Genomic DNA, 24,832 nt, shown 5'->3' with positions numbered 1-24,832 from the left:
GATCTGATTTTATCTGAACTCACATTGGGTCTAGTTTGCATAGATGACAAGGGCATAATTTGCATACTTGGGTTATGGAGAAACCTGCAGGCTTAAAATGAGATGGCCGTTCTCACAGGAAGCGTACTTGACTCACCTGGCATCTCTGAAATACGGTTTATTTGAAAAGGGCCAATTTCTGTTAGAAGCCAGGGAATAACTTATAGTTTTAATGTAATAAGTAACTTATAATAATATACATTTCTACTTGGTTTTACTTTTCCAAAACTGGCTGCTCATTTTCTAATAATGCCTTTGATACCTCAAACAGTATTTTAATGAAATAATTCCTTTAGAAGTCAGTGAGGGTGAAGACCAGATTTTTGGTTTATCACATCACCACAGGTTTCTTTCTGTTCATCCCTGTCTGCATTTCCCTAGCACATGTTTAGGAGCATTAATAATTTCTGTTTAATTTCACCTCTAAAAGCTACCTCATTTGGCTTAACAGTCAGGGTGAAAAATAATAATTTATATGACTCATCTATCTGGGAAGTGTAGTCTCTAACATAAAGTGAACCAGAGTTGTAACAAGTATGACAGAATGTGAGGGTGTAATTGCTCGTTGAGAAATGAACTAATCAAAGTGAGGGCAATAACAGTTAATCAGCTGGGTCTAGACCATTTTGCAGTTGCTCCCAGTTCTTTTTTTTTTTTTTTTTGGATTGTGACTTGTAGTTAGAGAGATAATTGGCAAGCATTAGATAAGGTAATGGATGGTCCCAGGGTGGGGGGAATCAAGGCAGTAATTCAGTTTTCTGGGAATCTGCCAACGTCATCATTGATGGGGGAGAAGCCTAAGTGGCTTATGAACAACTGCAGAATCTCAGCTGCCTGGGACCCCTCCCGTAAGTGATGTTCACACGCTCACGTTTCTCACACTTTGCTCCTAAGATACTTTCTGAATGTTAGCTTTTGGTGCCAGTGAAGAGGCAGTACATGTTAAAAAACAGAAAACATCCGTTTTTAGGCTTTTTTGCTCAGTAAGTCTTCAGCACTGTCCTGAAACATAATCTGAGAAATTTTACTGTTTGTACTCTGTTTTCTATTAGACTATAAAGGCTGTACTCTTGTGTGTTTCAATAAGGAAACACATAAATAATACAGTAGCGTGTCTCTCTTTGGTATAAGCTTCATGTTGTACCCAACTCCCCTTCATTCTTTTAGCATATCAAAGACTAGGCTCCACAGTGTTCCCTCTTGTTTACTTTGACATAACAGTATACATACTTGATGGGAGCCAAAGTAGAATTTACATGGTGATGACAATTAGCCTATACACTTAAGAAGGCTTTACGAACTATCATGCCTAGGTCATGTGAGGACCAACGTATTTATTAAATCAACAGAAACTCCCTTTTTCTTACATCCATGTTGAATTGCTCTCAAAGCTGCTCTGTGCCTTGGTTACTAGATGTAAATTGACTTCTCTCTGTATGTACCCAGGCATGTAGTGTTTGCTCAATAAGTACATATATCCTTTCAATCAGAAGGAGTTAGTCATATGGAGAGTAACATGATAGCATGGAATTAGGGAACTTGAGGTCCTTCAATTCAGACACTGTGTTCCACTAAATAGGCATTTTCCCATAGATACGTACCAGTGCTTACTGACCAATGAGTAACTGAAATTATGGTATTCACGGAATGTGTTGTCATTGTGATTTCTTATCGAAAGACAATGCAAAGAGTTGTGGTTGGGGGGTGTATGCATTCATGTGAGTGGCTTTGAAAAATAATTAAGGATAGAAAATTTTGTGGAAAATAGTGCTCCTCTTGGGAGAAATGAACTAAGCATTATGGATAGTAAAGCTATTCCGTGGTAGCAGTATAATAAGGCATCAGTAGTGAGGTTCTTTACTTTTAAAGGGAGATAGTTGTGAAAGAAAGAGGCGGAGGTTGTGGTGATGATGGTAACAGTGCTTTTGTTGTTATGGCCAGTGTTCATCTAATGCACATTACAATGAGACCTAGTGTGTTATATGTATTGTCTTATAGAATCCTTACACAATCTTATGAGGCAGGTGTTATTATTCCCATTATAGAGATGAGAAAACTGAGACCCAAAATGTTTAACTTGGCTACGACTGCACAGTTTGTAAATATCAGAACCGGAATCCCCAAGTCTGATTTTAGATTTTGTAACAGTTTCTCTGTATGACCATTCTGGGAGAACTCCAAATGCCTGCAATTTTTAGGAAAATAAAATAACATGGTCAGTAATTTTTTTTTCTTAAACAATTGTAATCTCTTATTAAACTTGGGTGCTACTATGCACATTAATACTTGAGTTTTTCTATACGTCCTCTCAAGCAGGAAGTACGTCCCTCAAACAGAAAGCCAGTAATTTATTTCTTAGAATTCCTCCCTTCCCCATCTGTCTCTAATCCTAACATGGTCAGTAATTTCTGATCTCAGGCTGGCAGTTGATTCATATATTGGGAGGACTTTTGGAAACAGCTGATTCTTGAAAAGCCAAGTACACCAGGCACGTGTAATTCACAGAAATGGAACAACTCCTCTACTGAATTGTAACATCCTTGAGGACAGAGACTACTCTCTGTTTATCTCTGCATCTTTGTAGCGTAATAGTATTTTAACTGCTTTATTGATAGACATCATACACTCCATAAAATTCATTCTTTCAAGTAGTACAATTCAGCATTTTTATTATATTCTTAGAACTGCAACATTTGCAACTGTCTAATTTTAGAATATTGTCTTTACCCCAAAAAGAAACCATCTACCCATTGGCAGTCACTCCTGATTATGTTTTTTATTTTTTTACTTTTTTTAACTAAAGAAAGATAGCTGCCAAAGATGAGAAGCATTCAGCATTGGGCTTGCAGTCACTTAATTTGTGGAAAGTTGATATTCTTAATTAATTACAGCTTTTCACCAAAATAATCATTTTCTTTCACAGGCCTTTGAAATTATCTGGTTGAAATCATTGGAGTTCGTTCATTTCATTTTACACAAACGGTTGCTGTCATTAATTCAGAGAAAGTAAAAAGTATTACCTGTCATAATGGAGAAAGTCTGTCTCATCTAATCCTCTTTTATCATGGACAGCCTTTAGGACTAGACTTGGGCATTACTGATTTTCGGAATTCCTTTCTGAACAAAAATGCCTCAAGATAATCCTCAAAAGTTGATTTTTGATAAGTGTGTATCAAGGGGTGGAGATTCTTATCCTTTATTGCCTGAATGCTGAAGGTTTGAAATGAATCAGTGACAGCTTGAGGGTTTTCACTTTCCTGTTTTTAATGAATGCAGAATTTCCTTGCCAAAGCTTCCTCCCCCACATCAAAGAGGAAGAGGGGTTAATATGCATATTCAAGTTCCTACTTGACTTTCCTATTCAATGAATTCTGGCCTAATTCGCTGCATTATTCTGATTAAGAGATAGTAAGACATGGATCCTGGGAGTTCAGTTTGGCATTAAGGAAGTCGTGGGGAGGGCTGTCCCCCAACCCCGGGCTCTCAGCTCCATCAGCGCCCTTTCCTTTCTTTGATGAGAGCAGGTGATGAAGACGTGTGAAGACTCAGCTGTCCCCCCTCCTCCCACCAGTGTGTTCCTGTCCCCAGTGTCTTTGTAGACAGGGGCTTTCACTGCCCTGGCAGTAAAACCTCAGGTTCAAATCCTGGCTCTGTCACTTAACCAGCTGCTTAATTTTTGGCAAGCCACCTAATCTCTCTGCATGTTTTCTTATCTGTGAAGTGGAGATGATAATAGCAACTACTCCATAGGGTTGTTTTTGTTTGTATGTTTGGTGGATTTGAAAGGACACAAGCGGGGAGCTGGGTGGACTCGTTCTAAACATAAGCACACTCTCTTAGAAGGAAATATCTTTAGTTCTCTGTGCACACCTCATGTTAACTGGCAGGATTGGTGAAACAAAAGCTTTGGTAAAAGCAAATGCTTTTTATCCAGGAGGAAACATCCAGTACACATTCAAGTGGCTCCGTATTTGGGTGCCTAATGCCGTGGTTACAGCACCATAGAAAAGTCACTAGTGTTTTGAATCTATTAAACACGTAAGGCTGTGGTCAGCATTTGTAGAGATACTGTTTCTAAATCTCTGTTTTGGGAGTAAGGGGATTTAAATCCTTGTGGTTGGTCAGGCTCCCTAGAAAAAAGCATTTACTCACAGAAAAATGTTTGCAATGCACAGGCTGTGCGATTTGTATTTCTGGGCTGGTGAAAAGAGGACAAGATTATTCATGAATCGGAGCCCAGGAGTCAGGACTTATCCTGACAGAGTAAAAACATAAAGATCACTTAGTTGTAGGACATACATTCCTCCTGTTCTTTAGGCTGAAATGAAACAGGATTAACATAGTAAATATGCAGGCAAACTCCTAGCCAGAGTAAAGAAGTTTTGCATCAACTGAAGGCCAGAAATGATGCGGGTTTGACTGTGATGGTATCTTCCAGGAATTTAAAATAATGTGCATCTAAATCATATGCAGAGAGATTTTTGTCCTTGAGCGTATCTTCAAGAGTGTTATGGAAATTCACATCCCAGGTTCCAAGCTAGCCAAATCCAAGTCAGCTGAGCATCTACTCCTGGTTTGTTTGGGATGCTTGCTCCCTGCAGGACGCTGTGATGGGAGCGGCATATGCCTTGTCTCATCTGGTGCTCACACAAAGCCCGGCGGTGTAGACATTTTTAGTGATTCCACTTAAAAATTGTAATTATTTTTAATTTTTATGGTTTTATTTTTTCCATCCTAACTATAGGTGAGAAAACCAAGACTTAGAGAGATTGAGCATCCGAAGTTCTTTAGAGAATAAGGTGGTGGAGCTGGACTTTAAAACTGTGTTTTTCCAGCTTCAAAACTCCAAAGTCCTCACCTCTGCCCTGGGGTTTTCCTGGGGTCCTAGTGGTTCCCAAAACGACTTCTGGGATGATGTGAGATGATTTTAGACAGTGTTCTAGATGCTACTGGAACATCTAACCCAATACTGAGCAGATGATTGTCTTTATAATTTTATGAAAAAAAGCCCTGTAAGTGTGTTAAGGAGAAATTCTCAATTTGGCGCTAATAGGTCTCCAATAACTTTCTAAAATTTGTTAATCTCCGTTTGTAATAAGAGAATGGAAGCCTCAGGCTCTAGATAAAATGAAATGATGTTATTTTGGTAGTGTGTATTTTTAGTTACTGTTTCTGGCAGGGTGAAACTGATTCTTCACTGGAGGTAATGCTAAATGTTTCCTTTTCTAAAGTTTTATAAGCCGTGAAATTCCCTCTTTGGTGTACAGTTCTGTCGATTTGGAGAAATCAGCCTCCACCACAATCAGGATACAGAGCACTTTTGCCTCCTCAACCCTGTCCCCTTCCCTAGTCCCTTGTGCTGTCCCGTGGTGGGCAACCCCAACCGCACATCTGGCAACAGCTGGTTTATTCTCCACCCCTACTGTGGTTTTTGCCTTTTGTAGAATATCATTGAAGCGGAATCATACAGTGCGTGGCCTTTGGAGTCTGGCTTTTTGTGTGATTTACCGAAGTGTTGAGATTAAGCCATGTTGTTGTGTTCATCTGTGCTTCTGCCGAGCGGTGCCCACTGGAGGGAGGTACCACACTTTATCTGTTCACCAACTGAAGGACCTTTGGGTTGTTTTCCTGTTTTGGGTTGATCATGCTTACAACTGCTACAAACATTTGCTTACAGGTTTTTGTGTGAACGTAGGTTCAATTTCTCTAGGCTAGATATTCAGGGGTGTGAATATTGGGTCATATAGTAAATTTATGTTTCACTTTTTAACAAACTGCCGAACTCTTTTCCCTGTGGCGGTACCATTTTGCACCCTTACTAACAATGTATGGGAATTCCAGTTGCTCCATATTTTTGCCAGCACCTGGTACTGTAAGATTCTTTTTTTAATCCATCTTAATAAATATGCAGTGCTTAAGCATTTCCTTTTCCCATGAATGTATTTAAGTTTTTTAAATCACTTTGGCTTGTAGGGAAAATAGTGAGTAAACAGTATTGGTGGTCCTGAGATATGGCAGAAATTGTGCTGCGTGAATTCGGGGAAACAATATATTCCACTCTGCTCCATCTCCGTCAACTGAAGAATTAATAATATGAGGCTATCCTGGATATTTAACCAACTTCAAGCAGTGCAAACACTTGTTGTATTATAGAAAATGATGCTCTTTTCTTAACACAGAGACATTTGAGAGGGACTGTAATTCTCTGAAGTCTTGTTAGATTTTGATAAGCAGGACCCAGACTAATTTAACATGAGGTGCTACCATTGAGAATTAACAGGTTAATCCAAGTACAGTAGTGACTGCTCTATTAGCAGTCTGACCTTGAGACCAGTTGGACAGGTGCTGAGTGATGGCTTGCCTCGAAATCTAATGGTATTGCGAAGCAATACTCCTATTCCTAGCAGTAGGAAATAGCATATTCGTGTCTCACCTCTAGGATTTTTTTTTTTTTTCTGCTTTAACTGGATATTTCAGGAGGATTTCTAGAAGGAGAGAGAGCAGATGAGCTCTGAATCCGGTTTCCTTTCTGTAGCCATCCTTTGTGGAGTCTGATGATAAGGAAGGTCATTTTCGGATTTCCTCAGCAAGGGTCACTCATGCCACCAGATACGCTGAACGGTTATGAACCGTAAAAGATGCCCAAGGAGCAAGCAGCCACTCAAGCTTTACGGGGCAAACTTTTGGGGGCATTGCTAATTCATACCGAGACATTCAGTAGGGCATAGCTCAGATTAATTTGTAGTGACCTGATGCCAAATTTGTAATGGCTGATAGTATTCACTACTCTGTTGCAAATCTTGTTACATTTTAGCACTTTAAAAGGACTCTGTTTAAGTCATGAATGGTTTGAGGTTTAAAAACCAAAATCAAGCAGAAAAAGAGTGCCACCTTGTCCTCAACTTTATTTATTCGTAGTATGTTCCTATTCATAGCTAAAGGCAAGGGTTGTGGACATTGGTGCGGGCTTTCTATGAGATGGAAAACCTGGGGACCTATTGTGTCTCTGATTCACTTTGAGCCCTGTATTCTTTGGTATATTTTTGCAAGGACTAGTTAATATTGGAGATGTTTGAGTAGGATGCCCAAAAATTAGGACTTTCAAGATTTTTTAAACAATTACTTAACTCAGTTTATAAAATGCCACAACAACTACATACACATTGGTGCAATTCAGAGTATGAGAAGGATTTCAAGAAACAGTCGTTTCTTCTCTTCCCATTTCTGAACCCACCCTCCTGAGGTCACCATTGTGAAGGCTTTATACCATCCATTTGACTATTTAGTCACTCACAAAACATGCAGCACCCATAAGGCATTCTTTTCTGTTTTTCAATAAAATGCAGTGATTTTTTTTTGCACTTTATATTACTCAAATGTACATTATAGATATTCCTTCTGGTAACTGCATATACCTGTAGCTAACTAGGATTCTTTACAAAGTGAAAAAAATATTTCCTAAGGGAAATCATTTTTTGTTCGGTGATTCCCATATTCATAGACACTCAGGTTGTTTGTTTATTTGTTTGTTTTGGAGGCAGCTTTTATTTTGGTCTTATTTTGAATTTTTGTTTTTGCTATAGTGATGCTGCAAATATCTGAGGTTTTGGGGGTTTTTTTGGCCGGTATGAACCAAACAGAATTTTTAGTACAAAATATAAAGTTTGACTAGATCATTTTTCAAAGCATGTAAGAGTTTTTAAAAGGATAGTTTTCCTGTGTGAGTACAGGATGTCTGCAGTTATGTTTCTTGTTTTTGTTTGGAGAGCGGGAACTGCTTGGGGGGCATGGTACCAAACGTTGGATTGGAAATGCCCTCGTGGCTTAGAGCTGTGCTTGCCAGTCCGGTTGCCACGAGCCCTGTGTGGCTCTTTACACTTAAAGTAATTAAAATTAGATAAAATTTAATTTCAGCTCCTCTGGCACATTCGCCACATATCAATAACCACATGTGTACAGATGTTGAACTAGGATGCTGTACAACTGCAGTGTATATAATAAAAAAAAGGTAATAACCAGCTGTGTCTGGCGGCTACCATGTTCAGTGCACAGCTGAGGAACACTTCTGTCATGGGAGAAAGGTAGCTTGGACAACAATGGTTTAGAATGAGGGGTGCCCGAGTCAGATTGCCTACTTTCAAATCACAACTCTCTGCCCAGCTTCCTTGTCATGTGACCTTGAGAAAATTACTTTTCTGAGGATCGGTTTCGTCATCAATGAAATGAATGTAATAGCAATCCTTCTATGTCTTAGGGATGTCTTAGGAAGAGTGACTACAGTCGTATTGATAAAGTGTTTAACACCTGGCCTAAGATATAGCTAAGCATTCAATAAATGGAAACTATTATTTTTTTCCTAGTGTTTAATAATCTATTTCTTTCTTTCTTTTTTCTTTTTTCTTTCTTTCTTTATTTCTTTTTTTTTTTTTGTTTCAGACCAGGAGGTGGGCACTGTGTTTGTTTGTCTAAAGCTAATAACTCTAAGATATTGTTGGCCTGATTTCTAGCTAGACAAGCAGAAGACGATGTTGTTAGGCTGTAGAAACCCCAGTTTGTCAGCCTGGTGTTTTTTTGTTTTTTGGTTTGTTTTTTTTTTTTTTTTGAAATATGCTGTCCCTGAGAAACATGATAGAATTTGTTTTACTTCTCTTCTGCCAGGAAGTAACCCTTCTGGCTTTGTTAGAAGCGTGGTTTGTAATAATCGTACCCACCCCAGATGGCTCCTGAAAACCCTTTGAAATGCCATCTGCCAGGCGTGTGTCCAGCAGGCAGCCTGTCATTCTGCGGGAAGAAAAGCTGGGGGCGAGGTCCCCTCCCAGGCCCTTTCTCCCTTTGCGTCACTGAATAGAGCCTGGTCATGTTGGCCAAGACCCAGGGCGGGTTGCTCAGAGGATAACTGGGAGTCCACCTCCTGCTGGCCTGTGGAGTGGAAAGGTTTTGTCTGGGTTGTAAACCCTGAAGGTTTTGTGGGTGGAGACTTACCCGCCCCCCACCCATTTCCCCTGCTGCTCAAAGGCCATTCTAAGCTTATGTATTTCCAGGGGAAAATGGTCTCTGTTAGTTTCCTTTTCCCTCTAAAACATAGCGTTTTTGAAGCTCCTGATGACTTGGCATCCTTTCAGGAAATGAAGACCCAGTGGTTGTCATTGTCTTTAAAGATAATCTGACAAATTGATTCTGAAAATGTGGTTGAGAAAAATGGCAAAGAGAAGATGGCTACAGTAGGGGGAAAAAAAACCCCCAGTATTTTCTGGTGTAGAAGACTTTAAAAACACAGCAAATCTTTTGTTTGGTGTTATTTCTCCTCGTCGTTTTGTTGGAGTAGGGGGCTGGGGGGTAAACTAAGCTAATGGACTTTTGCTCTGGAGTCTGAGTATTCGAATTCCCGTCTAGAACATATTCAGGACAGATTTCTTTCACAGCAAGTTTCAAAGAGATTCTATTCTTGCCCTGCACTGGAATTTCCCAGTATGATGTAGACTGTTTGTGTTTTCCAAGTAGCCGGCTGGACAGCTTTTTTCACTTGGCTTTAAGGCATCACACCCTCCTCATTTGCTCCCGCCTTGCTGACTGCTGCCTTCTAGTCTCCTCTGAGGAGCCTCCTCCTCTTCTCAGTTTCTAAAAATTAAAAGGTTCTGTGTTCAGCTCAAACTTCCTGGCTGCTCTTTCTACGCTCTTTGTCCCTGAATTATCTCTTTCAGTCTCTTCCCTGCAAATGCCAGTGGTTTACTGATCACTCCTCGGTTGAGAGCCCAGCCACTCCTCTGATCTTCAGACTTAACGTAGCCCGCTGTCCACAGCTCTCTCCAGCTGGGTGTTTGGTAGGCATCTCAAACTTGACCTGTCCAGAAGTGAACTCTGAATTTCTTTTCCCTAAAACCCATTTCCCCCATCGTCTTGATCAATGTCAATGGAACAACACATCAGCCCAGGCCAAATAAGATGTCAGTCCTTACTCTTCTGTTGTTCTTACACACTCCATCCACTCCATCAGCAAGTTGTGTCCTCAAAATTCAGACCTAGCGTGGCCTGATGAGTTGATGTACTTTTAATGTGTCTCTTGTGGACTATCTCACAGCTATTTTAAATGTTCACAAACTGTAACAGATTTCACTGTGTCTTACCATCTCTGTCCTCCTCTTCTTGTCTGCTTCCAGATGTTTTCTCACCTGGATGCTGTGGTAACCACCTAACTGGTCTTCTTGCTTCTATTCTTACCCATGTCCCCCTCCTACTCTGCCCATAGGCTGTCCTCTGTAAAGTGCAGTGATCTTTAAAAAAAAAAATCGTCGCACTACCCTGCTCAAATCCCTCTGGTGACTTCCCATCATCCTTCGAATGAAATATGAAATGTTTGCCATGGCCTGCATAATCTGGCCCCTCGCTTTCATTTCTAACCTCATTTCTGTTGCTCCGACACAGTTACTCTGGATTTTCTGCCCTTCCCCCAGCATCCTAGACCCATTCCGACTTCAAAGCCCTCAGCCTTTCCCCCAGCCTGGGATGCTTTTCACATCACCTTCGCAGTTTAGGTGACACTTCCTTAGCCAGGTTTTATCACCTCTCTGAAGGACCTCTGTTACTCTCCACCATGCTTCCTTCCTCCAAGACACTTTCAAACGCTTGAAGTTACATGCTGTATTTATATACATATTTGTTTTCTGGCTTTTGTAGAAAAATAAAACTTTAATTAGGGTAGGGGCTTTGGCTTGGTCCCCAATGCCTAAATTGATGCCTGGCATGTATTGTGGCCTCAGTAAAATAATTCTTAAAAAAGAGAAACATAATAATATATGTAATTATGTATATATATTATAATTTGAACTATCACATTTTATCAACACGTTTCATTCTGCTAATAGCATGAACTATAATATCTGGTAGCAATTACTGAGAAGCCTTCTAAAATTTAATCTCACTCAACACACAAGACAAACCTATGGTGTAGGTAGCATTATTATTCCTATTTCACAGGTGAGGAAACTGAGAAATGGCAGACGCTCAGGAACATGCCCAGGACCACAGGCTGGGAAGCCAGGTCATCACTCCCATTCTACATACCTGCTCGTCAACCATACATGGTACTCTTGATGCTTCTGGAGTACCCACTGTGTGCCTGACACTGGAGACAGAAACTTAAACGTTGTGAAGTATCTCAAGGGACTTGTCATTGTCTGCCAGGGAGCCAGAAATGGGAGCCAATTAGGAAACAGTACAGAGGTTGACTTCAGGACACTATGAGAGGGCTGCTTGACCACAAAGTCCTAGCACGCTGGCCATGATGAGCCAACATTTGTAATAGAACTGTTCTTTATAACACCCAGATTTCACCTATTAGAAAAATTGGGGTTGTTTAAAAAATGCCTTTAGCCTGAGTAAAACATGCAACAAGTGTTGAGTTTTCTGACTTACGAGAACTCTGGATTTCCACAGGACGTGCCTGGAAACTCATGTAGGCACGTGGTCAGAGACCGGGCTGTGCCACGAACAGGGGAGCCACCAAGTACAGAGAGCTGGTTATTGAATTGCTTTAGGGAAAATCAGGACTAGGACCAGGGGAAAATCCCTGCTTATTAAGTTCCTAGGCAGATGGAAAAAATTCTGCTTATTTTATAGGAAAACATTGACCCGGAGGCACCGGAGGTAATGGGACCTGGCAGAATGAGTGATGCTGGTCTATCCCCTAACCTGCACGTAGGAGCAGAAATCATGAGTTTTGCTCTTTTTCAGTCTCCTGTAACATCTAACATAGGTTCATACACTACTTAATTGCTTCTTGGTTTATTTTCTTTCTTCAGTTCGTGTGTAAGCCACATTCCTTCCCACTTTTGGTTGCGGTCAGGCTGAAATGACAGCCCAGCCCCTGAGCTACGTGACTTAAATATTCTGAGGCTCTGTGTTATTTCATAAGAAGCATTGTTATATTTATTAGTCCTTGAGAGAATGACTAGATGAAATCAGGGAGAGAATTTTCTAGCAAATGCAGCGTCCTTTTTCTCTCGTCCAAAACCATACGGGTGGCCTCTTTCTGCCAAACATACTAATTACGTGGAGAGCAGCAGCATTTTAATCCCTGGAAGATATCCAACCACAGATCTTGGGCAATCGAATTTCTCTGGCGATGTGTTTATGCAGTGGGTGTCATTTTCTTCAAGGGCTTATTACCCTGGAAGTTGCCGGATGTATTGAGGAACACAAGCATTTCGAGGCCTGTGATAAAAATATAAACCCCTTAGGCTCTGGGCTTAAGGTGGATAACTTTTTAGTATTTACTGGAGTCCTAAAAGCTGCTGATTGTGAATGTCGTCTGTAAAATCCAATTTACCCTTTGTGTCCAAGGGCTTTTTTTTTGAACGATGAAAATCTCCCTGGGTTCCCTAGCTGCACTGTGTTTTCTTTCTCATATTTGAGGGGCCGGGGCACTAGAGGTTGGAAGTGAGGATGCTGTTCTGTAGAAAGAAGTTGCCTTTTGCCAGGTCCCCGTCTCAGTCGGTGGCTCTGTCATCTTAGGTACACCAGCTTACTGAACAGGTTATTTTAATTAGCCCTGCATGGGCCACTTCCTGTTTCAGTTGACTGATGACTTCTTGTGCCTTTGTCTTCCCTGCTGCAGGCACAACCCGATCTCCAAGAGAAGGAGAGGTGCCTGGCGTGGACTATAACTTTCTGACTGTGAAGGAGTTCTTGGACCTCGAGCAGAGCGGGACTCTTCTAGAAGTCGGCACCTATGAAGGTGAGCTCATGCATCCGGCAGCAGTGAGGATGCCCCTCTCCTGGGCACGTGAGGGGATCCAGGGCCATCCAGGCAAAAATATTTTGTGGACTAGCCAAGTGTCATCTGTGGGAGATTGCAGTTCACCTTAATGGGATTAATAATAATAATAAAAATTATGGAATAAGGTTTTGTGGCACTCTTCAAAAATACTTTTGTGCGGTGTTTTTTTTTTCTTTTAACACTCCAGGAGTTTTTTTCCTGTAATTTATTGATTTAAACATGTATGTGTGTTTAAAGGGGCATATATGGTGTTAAAAAGAAGAGGAAGGAGGATGATGGTCAGTCATAAAATGTAACCTTTTTAGGCAGTGTTGTTTTCCTCTCGAAGGACTGGAATGTCATTTTGATCAACAATGGGTATTTAATGTATTTTTTGAGTAAAGAATATGTTTATATGGCTCATAAAGCAGAATATTTCAAAAGTATTCAGTAAGTCAGCTCTTTCATAGACCTATCTTCCACTTGCCTAATTTCCATTTCTCCTGTTCCCAGATATTTCAACTAATGTTATTGGTCTCTGATTATGCTGATAAAATTTTTTATGTAGAGACAAACACACCTGTGCAGGTGTACACATACTCATAGGTGTGTTCTTATCTCTTCCCTGTTTTACCCAGAAGGCAGTATACATTCCATTGCTGTTTGGCACCTTGCTCTTTTATATAACAGCTTGTCTTAGAGGTCTTTGTAGTTCACTAATAGAATGGTTCTTGTTTTCTTTAAGTGGCTATATAATCTCTTTGCATGGGTGGACCGTAATTTATTTAACTAGTTCCCTTTGGGTAAATAGTTTTAATATTTCAAAACACAACTGCATTGAATACCATGGACATAAATCATTTCCCACAGGTGAAAATGAATCTATAGGATGGAATTCCAAAAAAAAAAAGGGCTTGGAAGCTCAAAACCAAGCATGAGGGAAAAATTAAAGTCACATTTTCCAGAAACAGTATCATAGCTTGCTTACTCTTTTGAGCGTTACTATTTGACACAGAGGGGCATAATATGATACTATTAATAATAACTAGGTCATGTTATTATGTTTTGTTTATTTTATAAACTCTCAGAGTTTAGATTTATTGGATGATGATCACAGTGGCATTTTCAAGATTAGTCTTAAAGACAAAGGATAAATAAAAAGTGGACTATAATTTTATTAGGGGTTTTACAGCTTTGATGTAGTAATCACCCCTATTCCAGGCAATGGCTAAAAGTGAAGTTATGACCATGAGTCTTAGGGATGCTGATTCTGGTTTGATGTTTTTTTGCAAGGGAGACAGGGCCGAGCATCACCTTTGTATCTAGTGTGCATTTCCACATGGTGTATATGCATTGAACAATGTTTCACTATTAATCAAATTCCTGCTGGTGAACCCAGGAAGATTTCCTCTGAGTATTGCTGATTATCAGCTGCCATAGTTTCCTTGAGATGTTGGGATGTGACTGGAGGTTGGTGGCTGGGGAGGGGATCTGAAAATGCCCCAAGCAAGGAGGGTTAATTAAAGCCTAGGAGTGAGGTGAGGGAAGGGAAAGAGGTTGGGTAGGTGTACCGGGAGTTTGTTCAGTGGGTTTTCTTGTAACTGTGACTCCGGTTCCAAATTCAAGTGGCTGAGAATAGAGCCAGTGTGGTTCCTCTTTGGTGTGAGAAAGTGAATTGTCCTATCTGAAATCAGTTATTATGCCCATCAGGGGAGCTCGAGTCCCTAATGTCAAAAACACCCATTTGCATTTTTGGAGAGGTTAAGGGCATGAGCGTGCAAAGCCAGAGAGTAGTGGGTTGAAAAAGAAAATGTGGTTAGACCACTGCTTGTCTGGGAAAAAAAGGAAAGTCAACACATTGTGTTGAGGTATTTTTGTTCCAAGCTATATACAGGTGGAGTCACTTTGTTCTCCCATAAATTTTACCGCTCTGACAGAGGTAGCTATTATCCCTGACTTTTTAGACGAGGAGGCTGAGGCCAGGTAGCATTTAGGAACTATCTCAAGGTTGTGTAGCTGGTGCTAGAATGCTCGAGCCAGGAAACAAACCCAGCCCATTTGACTTTTGGATCCCATGCTCTTCCCTGAAAACCCCAAGAAGAATATCCTGGGTGTAAATAGAAAGTTGTAAAAATGGCCCATCAGGACTTTCACTTAACTTCCTGGTGGTTGGCAACAGGTCAAAGCTTTTCAGAAAATGTCTGATCCTCCTAACGTAAAACTGTCTCTCTGTGAATACCGCACAGTTATTTCGGAGTCGAAATTCTCTTCTGCTCCGTATGAATCCACTCCATTTTTTCGCCATTGGACTGTATTCTCCAGCCTTTGCCCTTTGAGCTGTAGAACTTCCCTACCATATGAGGTGGCTCATAATTTTTTGGAACCAACTGGAGTATATATCATGTTGACTTTGACAAGCTGAAAGGAAAGTGGAATTTTTATGAAATACCAGATACAGTCACTGGCGTCTGGCTGCATAGATCTTAGAGAGCTTCCGCTGGACTAGCCTCTGGATGATGGCTCTGTGTATTGGACAGTGACAGGCATGTGAGCTGGGCTGTGGCTCCGCTGGAGTGTGTCTCAGCCCCTCTCCCTGTTCAGCTGTGTGCCCTCTGGCAAGTTGCTTAATGCTCCTTGTCTCCATTTTCCCTTCAGTAAAATGAGGATAATAACAGTGCTTTCTCTTAGGTAGGATTAAATGAGACAATAATTGAAAAGGGCTGAGCACAGCGTCTGACACACGTAAGCTCTCAATCAGCGTTAGCTCTTATGTTTACACACACGACTGGTCTGAAATTGCCACCCTGCTGGATTCCCTCCTCCTTCAGTAGATCAGTGGATTTACCAGTAAAATATCTGTATTTTCTCCCCAGGTGCTCAATGTCTGTTTCCCCGGCTCACATTGTTTTTTTCTTGGTCTGTCCTTGTTCTGGAGAGGGAAAGTCTGCCCAACAACACAAGACACTCTTTCAAGCAAGACACTTGAATCATTTTTAAGTAAAAGTAATAAAAGTACATGATGGAGGGAGGAGGATATAGCTCAGTGGTAGAGCACATACATGAGGTCCTGGGTTCCATCCCTAACACCTCCATTAAAATAAATAGATAGATAAATAAATAAACCTCATCACCTCCCCTCTCAAAATTTTCTTTTAAATGTTAAAAAAGAAAGTATACCAGGATGGAATACTTTCTAGAGTAAAGAACTTAATCATATTTAAGTCATAGTTGCTTCTCCTCCACCTCACAGAAAACCCACTATTAAAGGGTTTAGTGCAAAGATTCAGGAAACTTGAGTGACATAAACATATGTGTCCTTGTTGATTTCACCGTATTCTTGTCCATTGTACGTAACACATCTTGGAGAACTCTCCAGTTACCCCCACACAGTTCCACCTCATTCTATATAAATGCGGCACAACATCCCACTGTATGGAAATACGTAATTTATGTAACTAGTCCCCTGCAGATGGACATCTGAGATGCCCCCCTACCCCCACTTTTTTGAGTGTTTTGTAAACAGTGCTGCCGTGAACGTCCCTGTATAAATATCTCACTACACTGTTTTGAAGAGATGTATAGAGTAGGTTCTTTAAAGCCAGCCCTTCTCCGCAGACACAGTAGATTTCAGCATTGTCCCGAGACACAGAATGTGATGCATAGGGCAGAAGACCAAAGCAGCTCTGCCTTTGAAGGTGCTTACGTTTTTTAGTTATTTATTTTTGCCAGCGTTTGTCCAGTGTATACTATGTGCGGAGTGCTCTTCAAAGTGCGTTAGGCGTACCGCTTCACTTGATCACCCAGCAATCTGATGAGCTGGGTACAATTTACCCCCATTGTACAGAAGAAGCGCACGAGGCCCAGAGATGCCCGTTGTCTTTTCTAAGTTCACATGGTGAGCCCCAGGTGGAGATGGGATTCAAACCCCGGTTGTCCGGCACTGGGGGCTGTTCTTTACAGCCCCTCAGTCTTGGGAGGCCAGTAAAATTTAAACAGTTTCAAGAGATGGGATGAGTATTCTGAGAAGGGTGCCGCAGAAGCATAGAACAAAGATGTTACATATAATCTCACATCAGAGTCAGTCCCCTTGAGGAAGTGACCTTTGACCTGAAGCTTGTCAGAGGACCTGATGAGTCCAAGTGTTTCAGTTTCTAAGTCGGCAGCAGCCACAAGGCCTGGATCCAGCGAGAGCGAATGAGATGAACCAAGAGAGGGTCAGAGCTTTGGTCCTAGAGAAGGAGGAACAGGGAACCAAGGTCTGTTTCCTATAGAACCAGTGCCATCCTGGGGATTCAGTGATGAAATGTGCAGTATTCTGAGCTGTCCAACATGGTGGCCACTGGCCACATGTGGTTATTATGACTGAGAAACTGGATTTTTAATTTAATTTAATTTAAACAAATTTAGCCTTAAATAGCCCCATGTGTCTGATGGCTGCCATATTTCACAGGGCAGTTCTGGAATGATAGCTTCTCCAAGGGAGGATGAGGACCTGTTCAAGAAGATCTTTCCCTTCTCACTCACCCGACTTCAGAGAGCTAAGCACATCTTTCAGAGTGAAGCTTCTTTAGGAAAAGCATAAATTTGAATCCTCCCAAAGAGGATGTTACTATAGAGGAGTGGTGATCTTTTGTGGATTCGCCCAGCGACATGTGTCAGGGCAGACAAGTGGAGTGAACCCATAAAACCCGAAGGTCTGATGACCTGCAGAATACTTGTTCAGGTCCAATACTCGTTTGGGGTTGAGAATTGCAGGGCTGTAAAATTTTAAAGCTAGAAAGGCTCCATGGAGCTCATCTCTTCAGAAGACAGAACTGAGATCCAGAGAGAGACTGGTCTAGGACACTAGAGGGAATTGGAGACAAAGCCTGGCCAAATGCCCGTCACTGCGGTCATGTCCCAGGCAGGACTAGGACGCCAGTCTTCCCTGTGTCTGCTGCCTGGAAGGGGTACTTCTTCTGCAGACTCTCTGACTAGTTTGTTCTTTTGTTTATTCATTAAAAATAAAATGAAGAGCAAAGCCAGATACGATCATTGTCCTTCCGAGTCTTCCCGTCTAGTTCACAAGACACATTATTCAAATAATCACAGAAATAAATATAGATTTGTAGGTGTGTTACAGTTGTAAGGACCTACAAAAGGGGACCTAAGACGGGGGGATTTGATGTCTATGGAGTTGGGAAGTACTTCCCATGTAGAAGTAGTCATTGAGATGAGCTTAAGATGGTGGTTAAGCTGGAGTTAGGTTGCTGGATTAAGCAAATCAAAATACAGAGCACCAATCTTGCATTTTATCTGGCACCCCACTGAGTTAGTTTTAGACAGCATTGGTGATGGTGGTGATGAGTTGACTAAATCTTGAGATGTTCCTGTGACTTTTTTTTGACACACGCTTTTTTTTTTTAATGGTGTAATTTTTTTTATTAATAGTGTAATTTTTAGAGGAGTTTCACATTATTACATCAACAGTATGAGATATTTTTGTGAACTTGGTACTATATTGATGATCATAAGAAGGAGGTAGACAATGGCTTGTAATAACCTATAATAAAAAAGAATATGTATATATGTATAACTGAATCACTATGCTATAGACCAGAAATTAACACAACACTGTCAATCAACTATACTTCAACTTAAAAATGGGGGGAAAAAGAGGGAGGTGGAAGATTCAGGTGATGATATTTCTCCTAGGATGTCTTCTCATGTCTGTCTTACAAAACTGGATAGATGCCGTGCCATTTGCTGAGATAAGAAACACTGGGAAAGGCCGGGTTTGGTGGGAGGATCGGGGGATCCATGATGAAACTCCCCCCCCCCCCGCACCCGCTCTCTCACTGAGAGTCACACTCACCCCAGCAGAGCACGAGCCCTTCCTGACTACGGAAGGAATCTAACTGTTGCCCCTCACAAGGCAGAGACGTTGTTAGTGGAAATTGTAATTGGTCTCGGCTTTGCAATTGGAACCAGCTCCTCATTCTGTCACTAGATGGAATCGACATCAAGTCAAGACAAGAAAAAGAAGAACATGAATAAACGTGTCTTTCTTCCTTGGCCCAACTTCCTAATTGTGGCACCGAGCTCATTAATTTGATACGGTTCTTGAAATAAATCAGCAGCACCATCTCCTTTTTGCCTTGCTTTCCCTTTTTTTTTTTTTTTTCCCTGTTGACATTTTTGCTCAGCAAGACAGGTTGCTGCCTCAGCCAGCCCTTGGGGCTTCTCTCGGAGAGAGTTTACAAGGGCTGAACTATTCAGTGGGGGGTGCTTCCAAACATGCCTGTTTTACAAATGCTTCTGGGTAGAAGAGGCTGATTATACACTCTGAGCCTTGCAAAGATTTTTCCCTCGGCATGGAAGTGCAGTGCCAGCGTGACATTTCAGAAGGGAGTTTATGGGTTGCATATCTCTGCATGTTAATTAGGAAAGGGGATGTCAGTGTTCAGTAGGGTTACTGTTCTGTGTCCTAGAAGGTCTGCAGAAAGGCAGCTGCCAAGGGTCTACTTTGGGGGGGATGCAGAGATAAAGCCGGGGTGAAGAGAGTTCTTGTTTGTCGTTGAGGAAAACGAGACCGTCTGGAGTCCTGTTCCTTGGCAGGCCCGGGAAGCCGTCTGTTGCGATAAGCTCTGTTGGCAAACTCCACTGTGGAGTGTTCTCTGTTGATAATGAGAATAACCAAAGAAAATCTGTGCGACAATTGTCTGTTCCTCTGCCTGTGAAGACGGGGAGGCTGAGGCCAGGGATGTTTGGCTTCATTCCCTGCTCAGAGATCCCCAGCGATTCTCAGAGTTGAGAGCCTAGATGCTGGGGACCGGCAAATCCGTGTTGAAATGCCAGTCATCCCTTACTCACTGTGTGAGTCTCAGTTTTTTCCACCTGAAAATAGCACTGCTCAGGGATTTTTTTTTCCTTGAGGATTGTTAATAAAGATTAGAGCAAATGAATGTGTGGGTAGTGACATATGGTAGGGGCAATAAAGGTAACTTTTTGTTAATGTTCTTTAAATATATACTTCGATTACAGTATCATCTGTTACATGTTAGAGCTGTTATCTGCCCCCAGCATCGGGCACAATTTAAGACTGCTAGGGTTTATTACGTGCTAATGTCGTGCCAAGCACGCTGCTGAGCGCTTTACACACGTGATCTCACTTAATCGGCACAAAAACTGTTAGGCTGGGACTAGTCTTACCTTTAAACCGTGAGAACTGAGGCTGGAAAGAGAGAGGTCCCTGATCTTGCCCAGGGTCACAAGGTTATTAATTTTTGTTTACCTTTTTTGTCTTTTATATTCAAAGCCAAATGACCCTGGCAAGAACAAACAGCTGATTATAGGACATGGGCTGACTGTCTGTCCTTCAGTGCATGCGAATCTTGGTTTTGTAGGGCGGAGCAGGTCAGAAAAGGAAGAATAAAAAGAAAGTGATGGGCGTTTTAAGAATGATACCATCGTGAGTTGAGCAAGCAAGTGGCAGAGAGAAGTGATGTGGCTCTGAGGGAATTCAGATACAATTGAGGGACTGGAAAGAAAATGCCATGAGTCATGCTATTAGAAACCGGATCTACAATATAGGTGTTGAAGAGCATCCCTGGCTGGGATTCACATGTCCAACCTCCTCTTGTTCATTGACTGGTTCTGCAGAGAATGACTGAGTGACACTCTGTGTCTGGCACTACGTTTGGTCCAGGAACGCAGTGGCACACAGCACGCCTGTGGTTCCTGCCTTCGTGGAGCTGACAGTCTAGAGATGAAGACAGATGTTGATCAGCTCAGCAGTCTGATAAATTCAGCAAAGGGCATTGGGAAGGGAGGGGTACATGCTTCCCTGACAACATACAGGAGGCTTTGATCTAGTCTGTGGGGTCAGGGATGCAGTCCCTGAGGACGAGCAGGTGATAAAGAGACAAGAAGCAGAGGGAAGTGTGTTAAACAGAGGGAGCAGTGGATGCAGGAGCTGTGAGGTGAGCAGGGCACAGGTTGCAGGTGGGGCCTGGGAAACACTGGTGGGATTAGAGCAGCAAGAGCAAGGGAGCAACTGTAAAGTGCCTGCGGAGCCCACAAGAGTCGAACATGCACGCCCTGGAGGCCAAGGCAGAAAAAGATGCACCGGATGCCTGTGTCCTTAGGTACCGGCTGTATGTCTGTGCTGTACCCAGAGCGGGAGTCGGCGTTTTCAACGCACACGTCCTTCCCCCAAACCAAACCCTATTTTTGCCCCGTGGGAGCAGCGTTGCCCCACTGATAACATATGCTCTAGATTCCCCGCTGTTGGTGGTCACTGTCATCCTGTTCTGCAGCTTATCTTCGAAAGTTTGTTCTGTAGGAAGAGGACAGACAAGGCATCCTTTCCACATTCCTCTCCCCCATTTAAAATTATTTTAAAAAAACATAGGACTAGGGGACACAGGGCCTCAGTTCTTGACCCTGCCTTGACCTACTGAATCCCAGTCTCCATCTAATGTAACTGTTATTTACACAAAGTATAAGAACAGTGATGTCTACCATGCAGAGTACTTGTGAGGACCATGTTTTAGTCCCATTTTCACCAGAGGTTCTCAGTGAGGAATGAATGAATGAATGAATGAATGCTAAATCTGTACAAAGTGAGAGACCATAAAGATTTGATTCATTCTGGCTTAAAACTCAGGGTTACGGTCCTCCTTAAATATTTTATCAAGCTCTAAAAATTGATTTGCAGTCCCCATTAATTTTTCAATGCATGTCAGAAAATATTTTCTCTGGCTTGGTTGTGGCTGAAGAGGGTGCCTGTTAATTAAAACCAGCGGTGGCTTCCTCTTACGTCTTCCCCACCCCCTCTTCCCTCCCTGGCCACCATTCCTGCTGAGTTTTATTGTGGGGCCAGTTCTGAAAATAGCAGCAGGGGACGCACACTTGGGAGGGAGCGCGGCCACCTCTGGACATGTGTGTTGGCTCACATGGAGGCCGTGGGACGGTCAGGCTGATGTCTCTTAGAAACTGTGCAGCCTGCCAAGTGATAACCCCAATTAATCTTTTATTCATTTATAATGCTTCAGATGATTTGTATTTAATACCATTAAGTGAACTGTTCATTCTTCACAGGGAGTCTCTTGGGCATACTCTCTGTGAGGTCTGTCTTTCTGCCATGGCTTGGCCTGATGGTGACAGTTGTGGAAACTGTTGATAAGGTGGAGAGTTTCTCAAAGGGAAGGAGCTGTGAATTTAAATGCCCGGGGGCCCAGGCAGGTAGAGTTGAGACAGCGAATAGGGCACATGGAAGCAGTGCTGGTGGGAACTGTGGCCAACGGGGGCATGCCGGTCCCATCTTGTCCTGGGTTGTATGGGAAGACAATGTGGAATCATGGCGTTACCCCATCAGCCAAGAGCTCAGGGGACAAAACCAGATTCACCCCAAATGAGTTCACTCAAAGTCCAGTCTGATCTACCGAGGGTTTTTTTGAAATTCTAGGTTTTCTTCCATACGTCCTGTGTCCACGCCCCTTGATCTGCCCAGACCTTGGCATTTCAGCAGCATTAAGGGCACTCTTCTGGACTGGGGCCAGGGTGTTCGTCTGGTAAGGGCTGGCACAGACCAAGCATAGGAGCCACAACTTCGCTGCAGAAATCCTTAATTTAGTGAGTGCATTCCCGGTGAATTGCCTTTGGTCACATACTTGTCACCAACATTGCCTGTAAGAGACAAATCCAAGGAGCCAGACCTTACAGTTTGGGAAGCAGCTCTTCTCCATTTATCCATATTTTAATCAGAAATACTCCATTTTTAAACGTTGGTCGCTAATTCACTTTATTTAACATGCTAAAAAAAAAATCTGTGAAGGAAAGTTGAACCCTCTCCCGTTAGAAAACTGCTAGGTAGAAGCTTTCCTGTAAAGACTGTAGGCGATATGGGAAATTAGAAATGTTGGAGAAGTTTGAATAATTATAACATCTCCTGTTTATAACAACTTGTGATTTACAGGGTACCTTCAAGAAAGTTACATCATTTGATCTTTGGATAATCCTGTGAGGTCATTAGGGCTGGAGCTGCCATTCCCAGTTCACAGAGGAAGTGTTAGACAGAGTGTAAATAACTCGCCCAAGATTATTCGATCACTGGCGGGTTTGCTCGCTTGTTTATTTACGTTAGTAAAAGAACGGTACTCAGTTACCATGTAGCAAGCACTTCAGACACACTGTTTTATTAACCCTCCCAATAAGGTGTCAGGAGCCTCATTTTAAAGATTAGAAACAAGTTTATCAAGTGTGGTACAGTGGCAGCCCTTCCTGTGGGCTGCAGGCATTAAGTGGACCGTCTCACTGTAGCCTCATAATGGGCACTCTAGGTAGATACCAGGCATTCTCACAATTCCCAATTTTACAGAACAGGATGATGACTTTAAAAAAAAGAAAGTTAAATGACTTGTCTAGGGTTATACAACCAGTTAGTGGTGAAGCTTAGATTTTAAACCCTAGGCTGCCTCTTCCAAGGTCTTTGTCAGTGCTGTGAGCTGAGTACTACCAACGCCTGCGCATTGAATTAAGCCAAGTGAAATTGTTGATATTCGACAGTTTGTTTTCTTCAGCAGCAACTGAGTATGGTTCAACCTAATAATACGTACTTTATCTGTCTCCAATCAATCTTAAACTAATTTCCAGAAACAGGAAACAACTGTGAATAAGTGGGTTGTGTTGGGGAGTTTGTAATTGTGTTGAGAAATCTGCTCATCATTTGTTAACTTAAGGAGGACCCGGAACTTGACAGCTGAGGAAAATCCACACAAATCTGTCAAATTTAGGTAGAATTCTTCTTTTCCAAACATTTATTTTTGTTGTAAACTGAGGGTATCTAAATTTTAGTTGATTTTTAAATGACAGTAGTTTCATGAATGTTGCCTTGGTTTAATGGCACTGAAAATGAGTGATAATGATTACAATTATTACAATTATAAAATTGTAAAATTACAATTATAAAAATACAATAAGAGTCCCGTCTTTTACTCATATCTCTCAATGAAAGATTCTTATTTATAGACATTGGTCTTACTTTAATTTCTAACTCAGAAATGTACAGGATGTTTTGATGCAATAGTGATCAGAAGGAATAAGAATTAAATTCAGTATAGCTTTTGTCTCTATTTTTTGTTCACGGTGAGGATTACTTTTTCAACAGCTGTTTAATTTACCTAAAACCTCACTAACAGTCTTCAGTTCCTGAAAATAGTCAGCACTGCGGCAGCCTAGTTTCAGCTTCAGCAAAGGCAGGGGACATCCTCTGGCGTAACCTAGAAATGCAAGATGAGTCTTGGGTCATACATCTGCTCATTCTTCCCTCTGCTTGTGTTAGTCCCTGAAAACACAATGCGGATGCCTTTTCTTCAGGCTGGTTCTATTCAATCCCTGTACCTTGAAGTTGGAAACATGAAAGAAGTTTTTTGAAGAGGTTTAAATACCACGTTCTGTGAAAGAGCTATGATTTAGTTGAGTACAAGCCACCAGAATGTGCTTTACCAGGTTCTGTCTGGTTTCCTTCAAAATCAAACATGGCGCCCGTTAGTCTCCTGCTCTTTTTAATTTGTGTGTTCAGAGTTTCCCTGCTGACACACACTACTACACCACTCCCAAAGTGTGTATTCATAAATTCGGTGATTCAAAAAATACTTTAAAGAAATATTACTAAAAAATAAATTTTAATAATTAAAATAAAGCTTAATGGATGCAAATTCTCTGTCACCTGTATATCTCATGCAAAGTAGTATATTACTGTTCCCTTTTGCTTTTGAGCTTGTAAAATAACTGTATTTTTTCTAACTCTTTGCGGAGGTTAGATACGGGGTGAGATTCTTGGGAAGCAACAGTGTATTCAGGATTTGTTATTATTTACAAATTCTCCTTTACTAAGCATAGAATTACAAATGTTACTTAGGATTTGTCAAGGGGCTTAATGTAATTTATCTTCCTGGCTTTACTGTAAAAGATGTGAAATTCGAATAGATCAATGCCATTCTGATGCTGATGTTTTATATCATGTAGTCACTGAATATTATTGATTATAAGCTGTAT

General features: G+C 41.6%; 1 protein-coding gene across 17 annotated transcripts in view; it reads left to right on the top strand.

The window, feature by feature from the left end:
- The window catches only part of MAGI1 (membrane associated guanylate kinase, WW and PDZ domain containing 1), a 574,222-nt gene that overhangs the window by 445,286 nt on the left and 104,104 nt on the right, over positions 1–24,832 (top strand). For all 17 annotated transcript variants that reach the window (XM_015236779.3, XM_015236773.3, XM_006196468.4 and 14 more), the window contains one exon: positions 12,653–12,772. In XM_015236779.3, the coding sequence (XP_015092265.2) occupies positions 12,653–12,772 (120 nt within the window). The remainder of the gene's footprint in view (positions 1–12,652; positions 12,773–24,832) is intronic.

This window comes from Vicugna pacos, chromosome 17, assembly GCF_048564905.1.
Source record: "Vicugna pacos chromosome 17, VicPac4, whole genome shotgun sequence".
Taxonomy (NCBI): Eukaryota; Metazoa; Chordata; class Mammalia; order Artiodactyla; family Camelidae; genus Vicugna; species Vicugna pacos.
The sequence above is the reverse complement of the archived record's forward strand: the minus strand, read 5'-3'. Positions and strand labels throughout refer to the sequence as shown.